This window comes from Takifugu flavidus, chromosome 9 (assembly GCF_003711565.1).
Source record: "Takifugu flavidus isolate HTHZ2018 chromosome 9, ASM371156v2, whole genome shotgun sequence".
In the NCBI taxonomy this organism is placed as follows: Eukaryota; Metazoa; Chordata; class Actinopteri; order Tetraodontiformes; family Tetraodontidae; genus Takifugu; species Takifugu flavidus.
In genome coordinates, this window is record NC_079528.1 from 3,053,638 (window position 1) to 3,076,629 (window position 22,992).

Sequence of the window (22,992 nt, forward strand, 5' to 3'; positions counted from 1 at the left end):
TCCAAAGGTCACCAATTAAAAAGCTCATTATGTGTCTGAAATTAGAGACACTGAGGTCGACTTCTGCTGCTCTCCAGAGGGATAAGCAGATGGAGATGAGAAGATTATGACAGCACTGTCAGTAGAAGCTGTGAGGCAGCCGAGGCCAATGCTGAGGTTTACACTTCCTGAGTGGTGCGGGCGCGGTGTGGGCGGAGCTCGCTGTAAGTTCCAGATGGAGTTGCTTTACAGCAGCGGTGTCAACCCCAATCAGAGAGGGGGCCAAAACAGCACTTAGTCTAATAAAAAAAAAGATTTACTGACATGAACAGGAATGGCCATAGACTTTATCAATCCACAAAAAAGCCCGGTTTCTCATCAACAATGTATTTCAGCAAAATTATAATATTTTAGGCATAAGCGAATTGATCATTCTTGTAACTCTTTTCAAAAAAATCTAAACCACAACAGAAATATAAGAGGTGCGAGTCCATTTTAGCTGTACTGAGAAGTGGCAAAAGCAGTGGGGAACGTCATGGTTGAGATCAGCTTTGTGACTCTTTGGCAACGCAGAAATTGAAATGGGAACTAAAGACCAAAACTTGTCGGCTTGAAAGGCTTTCGCTGTTTCATCCATGTCCAGTCCAGTCCCTGAAGCCAAAGGCTAAGCGCAGCTAAAGATTTTTTATTTTTTTTATTGTTTTGAAAAGAACTGCAAATCAGCAAGGATGGTCTGAGAGCAGTAGTGCATTGTGGGATTTGTAGTACATCAGGGGTGCAGACTGTATATTTATAATAATCCAATTAATTATTTTTTTTCATTGAGTCCCACTTTGTTGAGTCCCAGTTTGATGTAACTAATCAACAAAATTACATGTAACTCCTTATCATGAGACAGAATGAGAATGAGTTACAAAGAGAAGCAGGTGAGAAATTCTAAAATTGCTCATGTAAGGTCATCGAAGTGGCTGTGCACTCAGCCAGGACAAGGTGAATTTCCGTAAGTGTCTCTGCTCTGTTAAAGGATCTCGCTCTTCCCTTGATTGAGCCGCTGAAAGCTGCGGAAATTATCACAAAACACTCCATTTTATCATTCATCTTGTAACATTTACAAAATGTGTTTTCATGTGTTTTTAATATCAGAGAAGAGGGACTCGGAGCACCGTCAAGGCTGCACCCAGCACATGGGTTCTCAGGAGTACATGATGTAGGTGTCACATCTCCTGCTCCCACAGGCCCTCACCTGACATTTAGCATTTTCTGCCTGGAGACTGTGTGGCACTCCGTGCCGGTTGAGGCCGGTTGTCCTGATCCCTGTCTTTGTAGAGCCAGCCGACGCATCCACAACAGCTATTGATTTCCTCCTACAGATTTCATCATCCATTCTGATATTGTTCCTTCCCCTGTGGATAAATCGTCCAGTTTCCCGTGCATGCGAAAGTGCATGAATCTGTGCCACACAGGTTCTGCCCAACCCAGCTGGATAGAGTTCATGGTTCTTTTCTGATTTTCCTGTGGTTGCAACTCAGTTTGACGGCCGTCTGGGAGTCAGAAGGCATCAGCAGAAAAAAAAAAGTACCCACCTTAAGTGGGTGCGCACGTGCAAGAGCCCGAGGTTAATAGTAGTCCAGTTGGCTGACTCTGCCCGGTGTTGAAAAGAGGGCATGCCTCACTTTATGGAATGTCGCCCTAAAGGAACCATATTCCCCTTGAAAATTTGGGTGACCTAGTTGCTCTACTTAGCACAGTAGCATTGCCTCTCGACGTCTTTCCAGAAGTGTTGAAAGTTCACTAATGGCTTCTGATGGTTTTGTTGTACAAACGACCTCTGTGCTGCTTGAACTTCTGCAAATTAATTTTTTTCTCGTGGAATTTGAAGAAGAGAAGAATGCGAAAAGAGAGAGTGGGCGCAGGACTTTTTTGATGAAAAGTTTGTTTCTCCTTTTCAGAAATTAACCTTGAATTCAAAGCTCTTCTTCTCACGCTCCAACTGTTGAGCTTCTGTTGTATAAACTTCTAAATCAAATCAAATCAGACACTCTGCAGTTATTTTAAAACCACCGAGACTGAAGCTATAAGACATATTGTCTTTAAATTGGGAAAGATTTGCCAGCAGCTGCTTGTAAACCACTCATCGCCTCGCCCACAGTGGGAACGCCACGTTCTCAAGCTGCTTTGAGCTCGCAGGTAGGCGGCTCAAAGGACTCCAGTCGTTATGCTCCTGCGTTTAATCAGAGACAAAAAGGCCAAGGAAGCACATTTCCCATCCTCGGCGTCCTGGATTAATCAGCACGCATGTTTAATTCACCGCCCTGCGTTTATTGGCTGGTTCTATTTAAAGCAGCCTCTTGCTATTTTCTCTGTCTGCAGCAGGTTGTCTGCATCAACTGTTCTGTCTATGTCATGCACATCCAGAGCACAGCCGTCTATAGACAGGTCTTTATATATTAACGTGTACAGCAGTGGGGTGATTTTTTTGGGGGGGGTGTCGTCCTCTCTTGCTATTTATTCTCCAAGACCTTGTTTACTGTGCTCTTTCTAAATGTCAGCACTGTCAGTCAAATGCTCCCATAAAGCCCAGTCGGTGCTGCTGGGCCCTCCCTGTGTTTATCTCTGCAGACAGGAGGGCTCAGAGCCCACACACACGGCTGCATCCACCTATCCATCCATTCACCCATCCTTCTCTAATCACCTCTTCTCACTCTCTGGTTCTGCTCTGCTCTTTATCCCCTTATAGATCGCTCTGCACCCTGCTGTGGCATATTTTATACCATTGCTGATGCTTCCTGTTTCGGTTGGTATGCTCACCTGCGCCCATAAGCTCCAAAAAAAAGTTTGGGTTTTTTTTAGCCATAGCTGTTTGTGTTGTTTGGGGGATTTTGTGCTGCGTCTTGATTTGGATGCCCCTCCTAAAGAATTCGATTTCTCTATCATTCGTCCATATGTGGACTTTTTATTTCGCCCTCTCAACAGCTGTCCAGAGTGACAGTGAGCAGATGCAGTTCAGCCCTGCTCTTTTTATCAGCACTAACACCTTCTTTTGTCGCCCAGTCCTGAGTTGTCACATCGACCCCGCGTGGCAGACTGGTGCTGACAGTGGCTTGTTGGTCATGTTTGTTTCTAATTGCCTTTTAGAGTGAATCTATCGATCCGTTGTCTGTTAACAGCTGCAATTTTTCTAATCAGTAATGTGTTTGAACCCCGGGGTGAAACTGGAAGAGGCACAGCCACGGCACATGAAAAACATGTGTGTGCCTTTAAGAAAGACCCAGGGTGTAATCAAACCCCCCTTAACCCTTTTTGTAAAGTTTTAAGGGTTTTTTTTAGAAGACAAGGTAATGCTGTTGTCCAGGTTTTATTTCCATACTTCTTGAACATTCCATGACTTTGCTTCCTGTCTGTTTTGAAAGCGCGGGGAACAAGACATTGTGCATATTTAGCCGGGAGTGTTTTTAAACTTGTGTCTCAGAGGTGGAAAAAAGAGATTTTTGTTGAGTTCAGATGTCATCGTATTTGTGTTAAGTCGTGTCTCCTGCTCAGCACCTCTGTGGCCTCTCTGTTGCTTGATTGTAGACTGTCATAAATCAGCCCTGCGTCTTACACTCTGTTGGGCACAAACGACCATTTTTCAGCCTGGCGGTCAGAATCACTGAAGAATGGACCCTGTGGACTGGTCACCGTGGGAGGTTCAGTATATCACAGAGGGAGTTTTTTGTCATAAGATTTCGTTGTTGTTCCATCCTGAAGAGACAAGCTGACGTCTTTGAATAATTCAATGCTTACCTGCTGGACTTAAAATGTAATAATGGGTCTTATCATATAAGGGCAATTAAACGCAGACATAACAAGCTTTTCCAACACATTATGGGGCTGTGCTATAATTATATCACAAGTGTTTACATGATACATGTTAACATTTGGAAAAGCTTCTAAAGTGAAACAGAATATTCATTATCAGGGTTCACATGATTCCCAGCTAGCAACGGCGTGATAATCGGCAAAAAAATACCACTTTCACATTCCCTCAAATGTCTTTGTATGTAGCTGTCTTCAACAAGTATTAACGGGCTAAAAGGCTGACCGTGGTGCTGTTTTAGTTCTGTTTTTAAAAGTTTCTCGCATTTTTTTTACATTCCATCCAGGTGTCACAAAAATAACAAACTCGGTATGTCTTCAGTGAATATTGAGTTCCTGATGAGTTGTCCAAGGAGAATCCAAATGCAGTGATTCTTGATCTTGCACAGCGGTGCGTTACAGATCACTTTACCTTTTTTTTCATAAAATGAGATCATGTTACACACCAGTACGTTACATAATTGTGGCGCTGCCAAGCGGTTTGGGTCGGAAGGAATCATTTATTCATTAAGAGATGGTTCAGTTTAGTTCACAGCAACACTTGATATTTTATTTATCTGGAAATTGCATGAAGGCAACCCTTGATCATAGATGCATATAAGCTCGCTCACAGCAGCCACCCACCCCAGAGGATGTCACTGAGGTGCCACACTGTAAACAAGGAAAGATACCATCCCCTCAGAGCGCACTCTGCCAAATCTGCATTTAAAACACGCTCACAAAGAGGCGTGCACGCGTTCCCTGCAGCAGACAGTGCAAACAAATGGTGACAGTATGAGAAAGTCTCCCCCGCAGCCATGAATTATACACCAAATCCAGCGGGCCACATGGGAAATTTACCTGACCTAAAGTAAACACTGCCAATAGTCTGGGTGAGCTGATGCGCGGGTGTGACACAGGGATGGCTGTTTGTGAGTCCGTGCGTGCTGGCATGTTTGATGAAAGACGCCCTAATGAGCTTTCACTCAGTAATCCTATCTATCAGAGTGGTTTCCCGTATAGAAAGAACGACCGGGAAAGAGGTAGGAGGAGGCAGAGGCGGAGGAGTGAGGTGACTGAAGTCTCTCTCAGCTCAGCTGCACTGTTTGGAGTGTGTAGTTTGTTACCATGGCAACCGTAAAGACAGAGAGAGATGGATTTCTGTCAGAGCGACGCAGCTCCGTGTTAAACAGCTCTCGTGTGTGACTGAGGACGTGCTTGCCACCTTTTTATGTTGTGTGCTAAAATGCATTTGTTCTGGTTGTGCATTAGCTTCCAGTCAGTAGTTGTGATGTGTCCTGCGCTCAGATTGCTGTTCTCAAGCCAGAGTGACTAAGAGGCTGTGCGTATGTGTGTGGGCGCGATGTGAGCTCTCACTCCTCACCAGCTCTGACTTATCTCAGGTTGCACGCGGCTACGACAGCATCCGCGGCACCGTTCAGCCACATGCACCACGACCACAGGAATATCTGGATCTAATTTGCCCCTCCGCTCCGACGCAGTTTTCCACACATCGCAAAACGATTGCTCCAATCAGCTCTTCTATAATTAAACAAATGCACATTAGCATGATCAGTACCGCTGTCTGATTTCTTTTGCCATAGTGTAATTAAAAGTGCAATAACTAGCTTTTGGTTTTGCTGCTGTGGGCTAGCAGCATTAACATAATGCTCTCTTTTCGACTCACTGGCATGGTTATATTGACATTTCGGTGGAGAACAGATGGGGAAACAGAGATGTTTTAATAATTCCTTTTGCTTCCTTGTGTTTGGCATTTAGGGCTATACAATGGAAGGCAGTCTAGTAATATATAGCTAAACATCCTGAGTCTATCAAATCACAAACAAGTGTCCTCTCCATTATGTGAAAAATTTGGTCTTTTTTTGACCCCCAGAGCCTCATTTAAAAACATTAGGTTGAGGAGATAGCATACAGGGATGGAAGAGTGCATAAACTGCTGTGTGCACTAAAAGTAAGTTGAAAACAACTCAATCAGTTTGGTTTGTCTGCACTGAGCCACTCAATCTAGGGGACACAGGAGGGGGGCCAAAATTGTCCCTGAGCGTGAGGTTTCAGGAACCACTGTGGCCTAAATGGCAGGAAAATTACATTAAATGGTAGTTTCTGTTATAAATACTTAATTCTGGTTAATTATCCTGACATGCTCACGTTATTATGCATGTTTTAGGGGATGGTTTTGCTTTAAGGAGCCTGCTGGGAATCTGGGGCTTAATAAAACATTTATAAACACCAAACTTTGGCAGGCTTCTGTGGAATAACTGCGGAAAGAGCAATTAGCAATGTCAATGTAAAAGAACCTCTGAAACTGCGTCACTGCCTGTTTCAGGCACTTGCAGACACTGCAACATTAACGTAATGTGACAGACAGCAACAGCGTGGAGAGATAGAAACTCGCTCAAATGGTGCTTTGACGGCTTTGTAAAATGGAAACTGGTGCAAAAATGAACATATCTAATAATTCAACACCAATTGCCTTTTATCAACTACAGTAAATTCCGATGCATCTAAGAAGAGACAGTTATTATCCTGATACCTGCCAAATCACCCCCCCCCCCAAAAAAAAGGGATGTTGTGAAAAACCTCTCTCCATTTCTGTTGAGAGTTGGAGGTGATCACAGATCTGTCATTTCTAATCCGTTTCAACGTGCCCATTACTGTCTGTTTTTTTTACGCTTGTTAAAGTCATTAGTCATCGCTAATTACCATAGCACATAGAGGAGGACATCCAGGAGAATTCTAATGAGAATGTTGCTAGTGCGGAGTCTTCGGAAGCTGTAGGTGGAGATCATATTGCAGATCTGGATCAGATCTGATAGGCTGACGCATAGGTTCATTTTGCCATCTACCATAACAAACTCAACATATTGTTAATTTCTGTTATATAACTACAAATATGACAGCTTCATATTTAGTTGTTCAATTATTGGACTGCTTTAGTTCCATCTAGTTGTAAGAACTCGAAGTGAATGCCTTTGCTGGACCCTGCCCTTCTTTTTGTCTGTCAGAAACGCTACGGTGGCTGGTGAAGAACAAAATGGATTTCTCTACAAGTGTTTGAAGTAGATAGTAAATGTAGAAAAAGCTTCTAAAGTAGAGATTTGGCCGGTTACTGAGTGAGAAACACAGGAGAACAACTTTCCATCATCTAAGGATCCACATTTATAAGGCTGCTAAATTAAAGCAGGTATGATTAGTCAAGGCTGAGGTCATTACACATTAATAAGGAATGTCTGTGCATATTAGATTTATAGAAATAAATCTTATACCCTGGCCTGTCTTCTTCCAGACTTTCTGTCCTCTGCGTGTGCTTCCATCTCAGCAGCAAAATTTACAGTTTGTTAAGCAGAAACATCATCATTCATTTAACAAAATAAACTTTCTTCACTTAAACGAATGAAGGGAGTGTGTCGATCCACGTGTCGTGCTTGATCCACTGAAAGTCCCCTTTAAACTGAGTCTGCTGTCACTGACTTGCGTCACTTGGACGGCTGCGACTGAATGCTGTTAAATTCCCACATTTCATCTTCAGGCTACTGAACATGTTGACAATCAAGTCTATCCTCTGATGCAATAACGTCCAATCTGAAGCTACAGGAAGCTTCTTTACCAGAGTTGATGTAGCGTAGCATGTGGAATGCTGCCCCCTACAGTTCGGGAGGCACTCTCCAAATCTCAGAGGGCGTCACCGTCGCTTTGGATGTAAAATTCTTTTGTGCATCCAGAGCTAACCATCAGTCAACTTTACCTTAAGCTACAAACATCACATCTACACAGCCGCATTTTTTCTTACCTGGGCAAAATGTCTTGTAGTTAATTAACCCATTTAACCAACAATGATCAGTTCTCCAACATTTCTATATACGTAGGTGCCTTTAATCTACTCCTTACTGTCTCTGTGCTTCATAATATACTAAAAGAGGCTGAGTGAATAATTGATTAATCACTGCCTTAACAAGACGATTGAATTGAACGAGGCTGCTTGAAATTACAGTCTCTGGAAGATTTCCCCTTCTGTAATAAGACAGCTTAGTTAATGTTTCAGCGAGGTACCGAGGTTGGCTGCTGTGCAATAATGCATGAGGAGCGGAAAAGAGGCTGAAAGGCAGCCAGTTCAAAAGGAAACAAACAGAGACAAACGGGTGTGTGTTTGCCAGAGCCTCCGCTCAACTTAAGTGGGAGAAGAACCAACAGACACCCACACACTCCAACAAGCATCACACACTCACGCAGCAAATGGTGACCTGGTTGTTACGCTGACAAAACACACACACACACACGCATTGTCCATTGTTTGTGTGCGTTTTTGTGCGCGCGCGCTAGTGTCTGTGCCAAGGTGCCGACCAGGCTCGTCATGGTCCAAAACAAGCCCGTGTCAGCGCTCGCTGGACACAAAGAGACAGGCGGAGAGCACGGTAAAAAAGGTGGGGTGGATGGAGCGGAGAGGAAAGAATGGGGGGAGAATAAAGGAACGGGATTATACAGCTGTTGACTGCCATCTCTGGAGGCCAGCAACAGTCTGAGCTGAGGAGTGTGTCAGCCTCTGGTGGTGCTATCGTGTTCACTTCTCATCACTGTCGTCGTCGTCTTCTTCTTCCTCCTCCTCCTCTTTGTCTTCTGCTTTGAGATTTCTCCAGGTGCCCCATTTCCCCTCAGTCTAAAAGTATATGGGTCGTTTGCAGAGTGTAAATTGCTCCGGTGTGCGAGTCAATGGGGTGTGTGTGTGCGTGTGCGTGTGTGTGTGTGTGTGTCGTGTGTTTCTGCCACTCATCTGGCGATCACCGGAATGACTTCCTCCTCTCTCCTCCGACTCTAATTAGGAATGAGCGGCAGTTACAGGAGGAGTTTGACTCAGTTTGGTCCAACCTATTAGCAAATGTTCCTCTTTTTTGCTGTCGTTGCTTTTTCATACACAAAGGAAGCAGCTCATTTTAGATGGCACGTACATTTTAGAGGAAATAAACCAATTTCAGTGTCAGTATTAGTGTGATTGAAATGTAAATCATCAGATATCAAACCTACGTTCCTCAGTTTGATACGGCGCTAACGCCTCAGCTTTAACCCTTGACAGGCTTGGTTATGTTCAGCAGCATTTACCTGAGGCAGTGCTCCTCTAAATGAGCTCAATTCCATCTCCACAAAACCAGTTTAAGACAAATGGAAGGCATAGCTACGCCTGCAACACATGTCGTTTGACCAAAATGCACCATGGGAAGTTTTATTTATTTTTGGCAGTTTTTGGAGACTTGTTGTCTTTGTTCATTCGATCTTTTAGAAAGTTCTTGCAGCTGGGATTAGTGCTGTGAACAATAATTAGACCTTGTTCAGAAGCCCAGCCTCTGGGCCAGTTTTTTCTTGTTGCCGTTCTCATGCTAACACCTCCGAGCCACAGGATGTCGATGTTTTAATCGCATGTTATTTTATTTGATCTTAACTTATCTCGTTGGGTGGGTGAACCGGAGGGTATCGCAGGAGAATCGACCACTTGCTCGTGAGTCATTCGTTCACTGTAGTACAAAATTTGCACTTAGATACTTAGAGAAAGCTTGTTGTGTTCTCACTGCGCATAAAGAGCTTAACCTTGCCCACACCTCTTTTGAACAGTGATCAGCCAAACAAGTCAGAATGCACGCAGGCACACACACACACACACACACACACACACACACACACACACACACACAGCCGCAGGCAGCTCTGCTTTCTCCCAGCAGATTTTCAAAGGCTCTATATCCATTCTGTGTTTGCTTTCCACCCGCTCCCCGGCTGCGCTTTCATCATCCACCCGTCATCTGAAAAGCATCTTAAATGATTATGTTTTAGCGTTTCCCTTTTTTTTTCTCCCCTCGTACTTAATCTGGCCTTCCTCTTCACGCTTCATTTGGCTTGGTGGCACAGAGGTGAATCATAAAACGCCTTTTTTGTTTCAGATTTGTGTCATTTCCATTGCCTAAGCTCCGCTGCTCTGTGCCTCCACACTTGTCAAGAGACTCGATGTGTAACGCAACATGATTTCCGCTGTTACAGTTCGAGCTGGCTTGTTTTGAGGTGAAGAGAGAAAGAGGGAGGAAAGGCAGGGATTTGACTCAAGGGATTTTGCTCAGAAAACACTGGTTTTTTTGTTGTTGCTGTTTTTTTTTTTTAATCAAAGCTGTAGCTAAGTGTTTTTCATTTCATTTTATTTTATTTTATTTACATGTGCTATTAAGCCCCAGCAATTAATGCTTGTGTGTCATTATTATTATTATTATTGGCAACTTTCTTCAATTGAGATTAATTTGGCATGCAGAAATCTGAGCGTGCCATTGTGGAAGTGTTATCGTTCCTTAGCACATTGGACTAAGCTCTGCAAGCATGGTGGAACGAAGTGTGTTGAGTGCAGAAGGAGTGTGATGCAATGTAGGTCATTTGGATGGTGTGAAAACCACAAGGTTTATAGATCCCTCTGCTTGATTGTGTGCACAATTAGCCAAGAAACTAAAGGAAATGTTGCTGTGTATTAGCACAAGCCTTTTTATGAACGCATTATGCTGTCATTTTTTAGCTCTCTTTCTGGCCGGATTGTCGGAGGTGTCTGGTGGTTCTTCACCCTCATCATCATCTCGTCCTACACTGCAAACTTGGCTGCCTTCCTGACCGTGGAGAGGATGGTGTCTCCTATAGAGAGCGCCGAGGACTTGGCCAAGCAGACGGAGATCGCCTATGGAACGCTGGATGCCGGCTCCACCAAAGAATTCTTCCGGGTGAGAAACAAAGACTCCGACATTAAGGATTGAGGAGACCTGCCAGACTATCGGGTCCAATGTGAGGCCGCTATCTGTGGTGCGCAGGTGGAAGCAGAAAAAAAAGCGCTGACTTTGCGTTAATACATACATCATTTCCCTTCACATGTCAAAATTGTAAGATTCAATATTGAAATTGAAATGGAAGCCATCCATACAAATGATACTTGAGCAAAAGCTGTTGAAATCGTAGTCATAAAGTGTGACAGGCTTCCTTTTTAAGCGATAAGGGCAGACAGCCGCTATCACTATGGCAACGTGCGCATGAAATAATTTGCTGTCGTGACTTTTAATATTCATTAATTCCGCACGGCTTGTAAAGGAAGTCGTCAGTTGGCCAAGTTGGAGCAAAAGTTTCATCTGCCAGGAAAATATTGCAAAGGCGTCTTTTCTCTGAATTTTCAGAGGTCCAAGATCGCCGTGTTTGAGAAGATGTGGTCCTACATGAAGGCGGCTGACCCGTCCGTGTTTGTCAGGACGACCGACGAGGGCGTGATGAGAGTCAGGAAGTCCAAGGGCAAGTATGCTTACCTGCTGGAGTCCACCATGAACGAGTACATAGAGCAGAGGAAACCATGCGACACTATGAAGGTGGGAGGAAACCTGGACTCTAAAGGTTATGGGATCGCGACACCCAAGGGCTCCCCCCTCAGGTGAGCCTCAGTCGGTCCTCAGGGCCTGGATAAAAGCTTATTGGCTCTTCTGCATGAGCATCCTCACTTCACCTGTTGATTTTTTTCCACCCATCTGCTTTACACGGTCTGCTCATGGATGAATTCATGCATGTAGATGTAGATTTTTTTAGTGCTTGTTGTTAAATGGCATGCCTTTTGATCGGTTTATTTATGTACCATTTTTACAATGATAACAACATCACTGCGGGTTTTACATACCCGAGGTCATTCTCATCTAAAATCATAGACCTGGTGATCTTCTTCAACATTTTATTTTGCACCATTGCTTGTACACACAATACCAATGCCATCTTTGGGTATGCATGGTGCTGCTAGCCTCTTCTTAGCTTATTTGTGAGTGCTAGCACAAGTGTAAAGTAGCAGTATGAGAATCCTTTAAGCAACTCGTGTCTCCCCACTCCTCTAATTACATCCTAAACCTGCTCCGTGAGTGTTTGTGTCGGCTGGTCTCGTGTGATCTACTTTCAAAGAGAATTACCCACTCTAAAGGACAAAAAAGAAAAAGCAACAAAAATGTAAATGTGCCTCTCAGAAGCACAAAGGGACCTTTGAGGCAGGATCACGGCTTAAAGGGACTAAACCCTCATGGCTACTTTTCCACTTAGGCTAAGGCTTGCACCTTGAGTACAAAACATGTTTGCATTTACCACTTTCAATGTGATAACCAATGACAATTCAAACTGGATGTACTTTACAGCAATCTGTTCACGCAAAGATGTCTTTTCTCATTACATTTACACCTTAACAAATTGCCATTCATATTTGCAGTGAAAGTGCAGAGAGAGAGACGGCGGGGGGGTTGGTGGCTGGGTGGGTGGGTGGGTGGGCGGAGGCATCTGCAGCCTTTAATCAATCTGTAATATGTCCCGTTCAGGTTGATTAAAGGAGCCAAATGGAGACATTTAAATGGATTTGGCTGAGGTTTTTCAGGAGGTGCCACCAAAGTTAAGAAACTGACTGGAATTAACTTCATAAAAAAATTGTATTTCACTTCACTAATAAATACCTTTTGATATAAAAACCTTATTATTGGCTGAACATGAGTTGAATCTCCCCCATTGATATATCCACATTAGATATATTCTATATGAATTTCCTCTCTCTCTGTCATTCTCTCTCTCATATCCTGCCTTTTTGCTTCCTGGTTGCCATTCAAATGCTTAATTGAGTTTCATTAACAGATTGCTTTCATTTATGACTGGAAATGGCTCTTTTTTGTAATGACTGAAGCATAAAGTAACTAATTTGACTGCTCACCTGTCACAGTTCATGAGTGAAGCACGTTGTCCTCAAAGAGATGACTTCAATCATGCCTGCAGCAACGCGCCGTCCATCAAAAGTGATGCTCATTTGAGCTTCTTTACATCGGAGTTTATATTTTTCTTCATATAAATTGAATGAAATTGCCTTTAGCCCTCAATATAATCCCCTTTTGCGCATTTTCTTTTATCTAATAGTTTATATCACTTTCTGTTTACTTTAAATGATGTTTAGTCACATGAACCTAGAGACTAAAACATTGGTTCACTTTTCCATCCCTCTGAAAAAGCAATTTATAAGAATAAAGTCAGCGTTTTGATGATGAATCACATTTGCGGTGCTTGCCAAGCCTAATTGAAATCAGCACTTTGAATATAAATGACTGTGACTCTTCATTTTTCAGGTTTTCCGTCTACAAATTGCATTTATTCCACTTTGTTCTGAACTTTTTGTATATTTGCAGAGCTTCCTGATTCATTTCTCACATGTACGATGTTCCGTTTCCTTCATGCCTGCCTGTTTATCCCATCCCAGCTAACATTCCCCACAGTAGCCTCCCTGACATTTGCCTGCATCAAACCAACAGATTCAATTAACCAATGGCCTGCAGGTCGCTGGATCATCCATGTCCACACACTTTGACTTCTTTCTGTCTGTCTACATCCACGGGGCTAAGAAAGAACTCAGAGGTTTTACCAGCTCTCAGGATTCTTGTGTTCCCTACAGCTGTGTTGTGCATTTACGGTTGAGGATAAAGGCTCTCCTGTTCCTCTAACGAGAAAGGCAGAATATCGCCCAAGTCGATTTTGGTGGCACAGAAGAATTGGCACTGATTTGAGGCAAAGGCTGTAATTTTGGCTTCTTTTTATGCAAATGCCGGTGGCAGTTTCTGCCTTTCTGTGATTTGTGGATGGAGAGAGTCTTTGTCTGCAGCCTGTCAGCTATAGGAAATACACACACACATCCAAGGGAGGGACAGTGCAGACCTCTGGAGGTGCTTGGGATGTGGCAGCACCTATAGATTCATTATGTTCATGAGTCTAGTAGCTTCCTTTCAGGCTGGGTGAGAAATAAACTTAAGTGCAAAAAGCCGACAAAACACTCAGAGCCTCCGTTGGCATTCACCACTGCTAACGATTGCACATTGAGCATCACAGGCTTTGATTCCTCAGGATCTCTTAGAATATTGATGGGCGGGTTACCATAGCGATGTGTATGATTGTGCCACTGAAAGGAAACTATTGTCCGTGCTGTAAGGTTCTGCATCAAAAGCATCTCTATTTAACATGTCTGCTCTGTCTCCTTCTGAGGCCCCTGCTTGGTAAAACCTGGCTCCTGTATCGGGCACTCAGCATTCCAGCCCATCGCAGATATACGTACTAACATGTACCCCCATCTAGAGCCAGCACTCCTGTGTTCCATAGTTCAGTAGTTGAGCAGGAGTTTCTAATCATTAGTCAGTGTTGCCATAATCACCACCACCATACAACCAATCTGTATACGTGTCCCACAGAGTGTCTCCTAATATCTGCCATTTTATATTATCTTCAAGAAACCCAGTAAACCTGGCAGTGTTAAAACTGAACGAGCAGGGCCTCTTGGACAAATTGAAAAACAAGTGGTGGTACGACAAGGGAGAGTGCGGCAGCGGGGGCGGGGACTCCAAGGTCAGAGCCAGTTTGATAAACCCTGTGGGCAACCCACCTCCTACCGGGAGTGGGTGGGTGGCGTGTGAGGGTAACCGGCAGGCCCATGCTGCACTACCACTCTGCAATACTTAATCCCTCTGTGGTGTGGCCCATGGCAAATACCAAGTGCCAAATAGGGGGTAGAGTAACCATCTCCCCTGCCCCAACAAAGACACAGTGATGACTTTTTTCACACCATCCTGGTATATGTAAGTTAATGTTTTGATTCAGTTTGGGAATTTCTGTGGCCTGTGTGAGGGTAAGCAGTGTGCCGGTTACCCAAAGTGATATAGTAATACACATCTACTACCTTAGGAAATGAGCCAGCCAAGCTAGATGGAGTATTAATGCATATCACTTTCTATCTGATCCTTCTAACAGTGTTTTGCTCTGTATATTGTTTGTGTGCGTGTGTTTTATTTCCCTTTTTTTACCGCTAAGCTCTGTATATCTGCTGCTCTTTGTTTCTGAATGAATAACATAATATAACATTATATAATATGTTATTTATGTTATTTCCTTATGGTTGGAAGAATCCCAGTTAACCTAGCGGTGTTGAAACTCAATGAGCAAGCCGTCTTAGACAAACTGAAAAACAAATGGTGGTACGATAAAGGGGAGTGTGGCAACAAGGACTCTGGAAGAAAGGTTAGTCTCCAACCCAAACCTGTCACCTTACAGCATATCCAAGCACAACCTTGGCCTGTCCGTAGACCAGCCCTAAATGCAGCCACTAGAAAGACTGTTGTATTGGCCCAAACATAAGAGCACTAAACAAGTAGTTTAGCTATTAGCAATGTACATTTATGCATATGTAGGTATGCACATTGGTTGCTTACAGGCGAAAAGTGCACTCTACTTGTCTGTTGTTAGAATATGTCAAAGAAAAGTGAGTCCAAAGCCTTTGGATCATCCTCATTCGCAGATTAGCTTCATATGCTACGGTGTCCTACTATTAGGAGAAATGTCATGAATCTCAGCTCGGTCAGGGGTGAGTTCCACTTCCTGGTTGCTGCTGCACAGAGGAGATTCATGGTCTCAACAATAAGTGAACAGATGTGTTAGTTGACCATAGAGTTAAATTCTAGTCACAAGAAATACACGGAAACATGTCAACACAACAAAAGGGATTTTGGTGATTGACGCATTCTTATTCTAAAAACAGGAAAAATCGGCCTGGAGAGTAAATATACCACATGCTTGTTAAACCATCCTGTAAATTATGAAAGAGCCTGTCCAGCAAAGTAAATGCAAGAACACAAGTATCCAAACTTCAAATGTCAGCTGTTGCAACTTAAAGCCGTGGTAAGATGTGGAAGAACCGCTGCCTTATGTTGGGGCCAGTACTCTGCAGAGTCTCTAGTGTCTGTCTGTTCCCACTCCTGACCTACTGTTTTCAGAGATGCCATGTCCATTTAACAGCGTGTGTCTTTGGTGGATTACTGATTTATTAGAGCTTCTACAACTTCCGTTCTAGAAAATGGAAAAAAGCACAGCCACACAGTTTTATGATGACCGTGAGTGTAATTATATGGAATATAATAATTATCCCACCCAAAGGGAAAATACTGGACCGATAACAGGGAGGCAGGAGCTGTAATGTTGTAAGATTTACTGCCCCTGTTAAAAAAGTTGTCCTCCAAATAGAAATCCCTCTGCCAAATCTCATGTTGGCGTGTGGAAATATGGACTTAAACCTTGATAAACCTGCTGGATCAGCAGCGATTCACTCCAAGTCTGACAATTGAACTGCCTATCGGTGCTTGAGTTTTCAAGCAGTTCTCTATGACAGCCTGCTGCGAAATGCATGATTGCTGACAATTTTGTATTCTTCCTTCTCTCTTGCTCATTAGTTGATATTTTGCAGCTGAAACATCACAAACTTGTGTCAGTGTCCAAAAACTTTCATCCACATTTTCATAAAAGTGGAATAAACAGAATGCACTCAATGCACCTAATGGCCAATCAATCAAATATATTAATATTGCTCATAACTGACATATGAAGAACAGAGCAGAATTATACCAAGTTAATGCAAATTCCAGGTGCAAAGTTTTTGAGAAAAGTGATGAGCATTTTGAGTCAGGAGGATACAGGTATAAATAAAAAAAGAATATCAAAAGACTGATATAGACAAGCTGTTTTCCCAAGACATTTTTAATTTCATTTTTATTTTTGCTTTTATACTTAAATTCCTGTGGTTTTCCCCCATTCCATAAACAGTAGCTGCACTGTTTATCTCACACAGTGGTGACATCTTATATTTTGGTAGAATGCAGACTTGACTCTACATCTGTCGTTTGAGGTTAAAATATTTTTACAGCCCTGATACACAACAGGCTGAGAATCATTCAGGGCGAGCACAAAAGGAGGCACAATAAGATACAAAAACCACCCTAACTGAAGCTCCCATGTGGCATTAATATCTCCTCGCCGTTCCACAAATGGATCCACTTGAAATGGCCGACGTATCCATAAGTGCCTTTTATGTGGCTTTAAGTTTTAATGACTTTCATTTCAGACTATAAATAGTCATAAATGTAAATAGATGCTACTGTGAAAGAAAAATAAAGGCCGATAATGTACAGCTGGATTAAAATGAAGTGCCATTGCTGTATGGATGCATATATGAGGATGTTTATTTGTACCTCTGTCATATATATTGTTGCCACAGTAATCTGGCACTTTTTATGCTTAAACCTCACAGTAGTTAAAAATTAGTTTTTCTTCATAATTCCAAGCGAGCTAAATGGCTGAATTTCAGGGATGAAATGAAATGATGCAGATATAAATAAAAGGAGATAAGTGCAGTGAAAAGACAATAAATACAGCAAGTTTCTAAAAACTTAATATGTGAAATATGACTTAATATGTCATATTTCATCCAGGTAGCAAACCTCAGAGGTGCAAAATACATTTTCTCACCTTGTGTTTAAAACACTTCACAGCTCATCATTGAAGACGAGTCAAACACTCCAGTTTATAGATGTAATCTCTCCCCCTACACAAGAGTTGAATCGAATTTGATCTGGTAAAGAATTAAAATGAGGACAGAAAACACGGACATTATGTTAACCATGGAGAAAACTCAATACAGCTATAGACTGCACTAACTACTATATTTATACTCTTTTTGCATTCAAAAGAATTCTATACATATTCCTGCCAGTCAGCTGAGTACAACCTTTTTTATCAAAGTTAAACGTGGGCAGAATTTGGAGAGTCCCTTTAAACAATAACTGACAACAACAGCAGAGCTTTTGATCACGAAGCCAAGACCAATTTTGGCAGATTTGGACTAAATCGTTTGTTGCCAGCATTGTACTGTAGGAAGTCGAATTAGTGAGACAGGTCTATAAAAACCGTTTCTTATAAATGCATTTGTTGCCCTCCTATGTGTATGTGGCTGTGTGTGTGTGTGTGTGGAGGTGTGTGTGCACAGGCGATGTGAATTTGACGTGTCTTCTACCGTCACTCTTGTCTCTATGTACATTTTTTATTTAAGTTTTTACTTTTTTTTTACTTTTTGAGCCGTCTGTTCTGCTACAAATGTCGGTCTTTTTGTGGTCGAGTGTGAATCGCTGCGTCTGCCTTCAATGTTTCCTCGTATATGTGTAAGGTTTCCACCATTGTATTTAATTGCCGGCTCCCCCCCCCATCACTCCTGCAGGACAAGACGAGCGCTCTGAGCCTGAGCAACGTGGCGGGGGTCTTCTACATCCTGATCGGAGGCCTGGGCCTGGCCATGCTCGTGGCACTGGTGGAATTCTGCTACAAGTCCAGGACCGAGTCGCGCCGAATGAAGGTGTCCACTGCACGAGCCGCTGCTGCCTCAGCTGCTCAGGCCTTTCACTGCTCAGCCTTAGACAGTGGTGCTAGCGCCCCCTACACAGAGCTGCAGAGTTACGGCCTGTACGCCAACAACACTGTTAAGATATAAGGGCAGAGCACAGCCACGGGGTAGGAAACGCTGTGATCAAGCCGTGATGTTGATGATGATGCTGCTGCTGCTGCTGCTGCTGCTGCTGCTGCTGCTGATGACATGCGCCTCCTCACCTCCGCCCACTCCCCCACCGCCCATCTGACTGTGATCCACAGTAGGGCCTCTCAAGGCTTCCACCGCACTGCCAACGCTGTCCTGTACCTCTGTCTACCTCTGCAGCTCAGTCTCTCTTTACCTCGCCGATCTCCGCAGTGGCGTTGCATCACTTGATTTCGAAATTGTCCTTATACCTAAAATTGACATTTTCTGTTGGCCCTGCTGCCAACTGCTGTAATATGTAGGGAAACACCTCAGTTTGTTTTGGTTCTTTCTGAAGTCTTATTCTCTATTTACTATGTTTAACACATGTATTACCAATAACAGCAGGTTTAAAACATTTATGATTTGCAAAAAATGTAAAATGTTCAACACTTTGCAACAAACTGAACTCCGCTAAGCAGCTGAAACCCCTCATAAAGAATGACAAATGGCTTTCGCTTGTAGATTTTGAGTGAATCCAAATCGTTATATATCCTTTCCTTTTAACGAGGTGAAACATATAAAGGTCACATAAAAGCTAATAACAGAATTATCTCCCATAACAAGTCAGTAGCACAGAGACAAATGGAGAAATTCCATCTCTATCATACAGGTTTAAAGGCAATTTCAATCAGAGTGGTACATCTCTTTGTCCCTCGGGGCCATTCTTTGCTCCTCCTTCTCTGTTTGCTGACTGTCTCGCAAACGCAGGGCCCATTGTGGTGAACATCCTTTCTATGTATCCCATGAGGCAATTCTGGTGCGGCTCACGTGTGTCTCATCACTGCTTTTACGTAGACCCGTCTAACTCAATCTGTTGTGTGTTGGGAAACCCGGAAGCAAGGAGAAAAATGTTGGGTAAAAATATCTGTCTGTTTATCCTCAGCTTCCAGAATCAATCTGCAGTAAACAATCTTTGATTCCGACATCAAAGCCTTTCGCCAACAGACTCTGTGTATAAAAAGAAAGAAAAGAAAGGCAGAGCTAAGATAAGGACACGTGTCCGACGCCCGTCTTTTATGTTTAATCACTCCTCAGATGGGCTGATCGGTATGCTGATGAGACTGGCAAGGTGCCTTTTAGACCAGTTTGGCTTGAAAGACACAACACCGGCGTGCCAATTACGAATCAGAGAATGGCGTAAATCTCCCATCCCCGTGCGCTGCTCACCAGTTGCTCCATATTGCGCTGCCGCTGCCCAATTTAATCAGCAGCGGAGTAAGGAGCACGGGCAGACTCCGGAGGAGCACGTTCGCACAAACACGAGCCCATCACACATCATTAAGTCAACTTTCGGGCCCAGTGGCTTTTACTGCGCTACAGCGGAGCTATTAAATCAATGAGCGAAACATCAGCTCCTTTCTTATTGGACTCACTTGATCCACTTGTCCTGCTACAAATTAGGACATCGGCGCACATGAGCCAATACTGTGATTTCCGGTATCAGACACCAATAAGGATCGTAAAAACTACCACTATTCAGAGTGTTCCTGAATGGCTCGCCGTGCCAGCACCACATTCACGTAGTCCCATAAAAAGCTACTTGTGCGTGCATACTAAAATGCTTTCCTAAGAAATAAGGCGATTTATCTTCAAGAAGTTTAGACTTAACCTGTTTGTTCCTGGTTTTTAATTTCGGCAAATGTTCTGTAATGCTGAAGAACACGAGCGACCGTCTGACTGTCTCTTTGCTTCCTGACAGCAATCCATCAACGATGCCATGCGCTGCTCCACCCTGACCCGGATGAGTGGCAATGGGAGCAGCGGAGAGAACGGACGAATCCTCACCCACGATTTCCCCAAGACTGTTCAGACGCTGCCCTGCATGAGCCACACCGCCAGCATGGGACTGGGTGCTTCTGGCATGTGATCATCACGTGACCATGCTGGACCACAAGGTACAGGCAGGGTGGGGCAGAAGGAGAGCACAAAGACTCGCACACAAAAAAAATCCAATAAAAAGACCTCTGAAACCATGGCTGTCCGGTTTTACCCTTCTATTCCCTTGGCTGTCGATGTGCACGTCCAGAATAAGACATATGTTTACTGCCAAAGTGCACTCTACGAACTAGGAAAAGACTCGCAATGTTTTGTTTTTGTTTTTTAATGAAAGGGGGGAGTTGTGGTGCAATAAAGAAGCTGTCGGTGGCGTGGTTTAACATTTTTTACAGTGTTAATTTACGCGGCAGAAAAACATAATTCTACAATTCGCCGCGTGCGCCGTGCCATTTCATGGAGTTGCTGCCTGCGTGTGCAATATCTTCACCGCTGACCTGGGTCCACCTAGATGCTCTGACGGCTGGTTAAACATGCGTTTGCACAGATGTGACAAAAGAGGACCGACGTGACGATCCGATATCCTTTTTATTACACTCTGCTCTTTCCCTGTCACATTTACACACCGTTTTTTGAAGGACAGTGCTTTGTGTAGCTGTTTTTTTGTTTTTGTTTTTTAATATATAAATATATATATAGTACATCATTTACCCTGTTGTGAAGAGTCTGTCATTCGGTTTGATTTCTGCTCACGTGAAGGATCTGGCAGTTTCAGCCAATGACCAGGCACATGAGCATTGCTGCTACATCCAACACTTCATGCCTTGTCTTTGTGCCATATGATCTCACAAATGCACATACGTGACGATATGTTGCTATTGGGCCCGAAGGAGTTTTAGCTTTGGCCTGTGTGAGAGCAGTTTTAGAATAGAGACATATTCTGTACATGAGTGACCACACACTGTATTTTATTGTTGCATTCATAGAATATTCATTGATTTAATGGAGAGTCTATCTGCAGCGGATTAAAGATGATTTCAGCAAATGCGTTCCTCCAACATTCCTTGATGTGCTGTATTTTCAGTTCTACTTGTGTAAAACAGCAAGAAGCTTCCTCCCACCACTGTGAGTGTGACATATTTATAGATGGAGACAGAATGGAAAGGACGCTGGTTCCTCTCCCTGTTGCTAGGTAGCTCACCACGGAGGTGGGACAATTTTAGGTGTTTGCTTGGAGTCAAGGTTGTGGATCGCTGCACTCGGCATCCTCGTAACCCCCCCCCCCACCCAGATTATGTCAAGGAAGCAGAAATCATAGTGGCAGGCTGTGGTGGGAAGGGGTCAGAGCTGAGAAAGGGGTGTTGGCTTTCAAGGCCTTGAAGGAAGATTCCACCTGAACACACAAAATGACAAATTTCTTTTTATTTATCCCATGTTTTCTGCAAGAGGGAGCTCAAATAATAGTCCTCATACTATGTTTTGATGTGCTGTGTTTTTAGGCCATCGCACAACTAATTCAAATGTTCAAACATGTATCAGCAGAGAAAGAAGAACCAGACACGGTCTGTGAGGGGTGTCACTTGCAGTTTTAGACTCTCGAGGAAGATAATGTAGGGAGGTGGGTTCAACTTTTTTTTTTAACTTCCAGCCAGAATGTGTAAAAAGTGCATTTGTACTTATCTTCTCCCGACATCAGTTCATCCGAGATGTTGACCTGCACACACACAGTTTATGGATTGCCGAGCGCAACTCAAGTTCCCCAGATTTCCATTAAAGGAAAAACAAAAAAAACGGTGACCATGTGAACTCGGCCCAAACAAGCAGATGTGCAGAGGCAGCCCTCACACCACCCTCTTCTCCTTTGAGTTTTGAGTTTCTACTTTAAAGTGCTACTAAAACCCACATATGACCCCCCCCCATCAAGAAAAACCCAGGCAGTCGAGAGTTTACTGAAATCAGACACATCTCTCTGTATTATGTATATAAAAATGCTTTTATCCCCACAAGTGATAGTGCGCGTCCAATCATGCCTCCGTGTACCTGACTTAGTTACCTGCCGTGTGAGTACTTGCTCCTGTCTTCCCCCATTTACGCCTCCATTTTTGCCGACGCTGTCGTAATTGGGCCTCAGCGCAGCGCACTTCAGTGGAGGCTTCACCTTCACAGAGATGTTTTATATGGCATAACTTTTTTTAATGAAAAACAATTCAATGTTTGTAATATAAAGGCGTTGGGCGGTGAGAGGGTGTTACTTTGACGTGCAGAAAACACAAAACGCGCTGATGTTGAATAGATGCTCGTGGGGTTCAAAGGTAGTTTCCAGTCACTTCATTTTAATGAAGGATCTCTTGTTGGTGTTTTTCTCAGTGCTTAAAACTTTATATCGATTTGCATTTGTTTTCTTTTTCCACAGTATTTTATTTCTGAACTCAAATTACCATTCGTAGAGATAGTATTGTTTTTAATTATTATTATTATTATTATTACTATGATTATTGGAATTTCGAGCTAAAACAACAGTACCTATGTTTTCAAAAGGGTTCACGGTTTTAAAAATAAACATATTGTAAAAGAATTCAGCTATTATGAATCAGACTTCTGAGAGCTAAACTTTTTTTCTAACCAAAGTGTCTTGGAAGGAAATCATCATGCTTTTGTAACCTAATAAAGAAATAAAATTTGTCTGTTTGCTTTTATTTCTGTTAGACTTAACTTGAGGTTTTGTTTGATTTAATGCATGGAGTATATTTAATTAATAAGCCGTCACATCAGTATTAACGTTTCCCAGATCATTTTCTAGCCTGTATCGTTTACTGTGACGACATTGCGTCACACTAAACGCGCTAAAGAATTCTTATTTTATTCCTCTCAGAGTGGGAGTTTTTGTGGAACACAGGACAGAGCATATGTAGAAACATTATTATTATGATATTCTCCAT

At 43.0% G+C, this 22,992-nt stretch overlaps 1 protein-coding gene across 5 annotated transcripts in view; it reads left to right on the forward strand.

Annotated features, from left to right (window-relative positions):
• Positions 1-22,735, forward strand: part of gria1a (glutamate receptor, ionotropic, AMPA 1a) — a 58,079-nt gene extending 35,344 nt beyond the window's left edge. Inside the window, exons 12-16 of one of the 5 annotated variants that reach the window (XM_057043845.1) lie at positions 10,376-10,574; positions 11,019-11,266; positions 14,790-14,904; positions 17,927-18,216; positions 19,980-22,735. In XM_057043845.1, the coding sequence (XP_056899825.1) occupies positions 10,376-10,574; positions 11,019-11,266; positions 14,790-14,904; positions 17,927-18,196 (832 nt within the window). In that variant the 3' untranslated portion in view covers positions 18,197-18,216; positions 19,980-22,735. Of the gene's footprint in view, positions 1-10,375; positions 10,575-11,018; positions 11,267-14,120; positions 14,236-14,789; positions 14,905-17,926; positions 18,217-19,979 lie in introns of all 5 variants that reach the window. The other 4 variants (XM_057043843.1, XM_057043844.1, XM_057043842.1 and 1 more) reach the window with 4 other exon arrangements.
• The last annotated feature ends 257 nt before the right edge of the window (positions 22,736-22,992 follow it).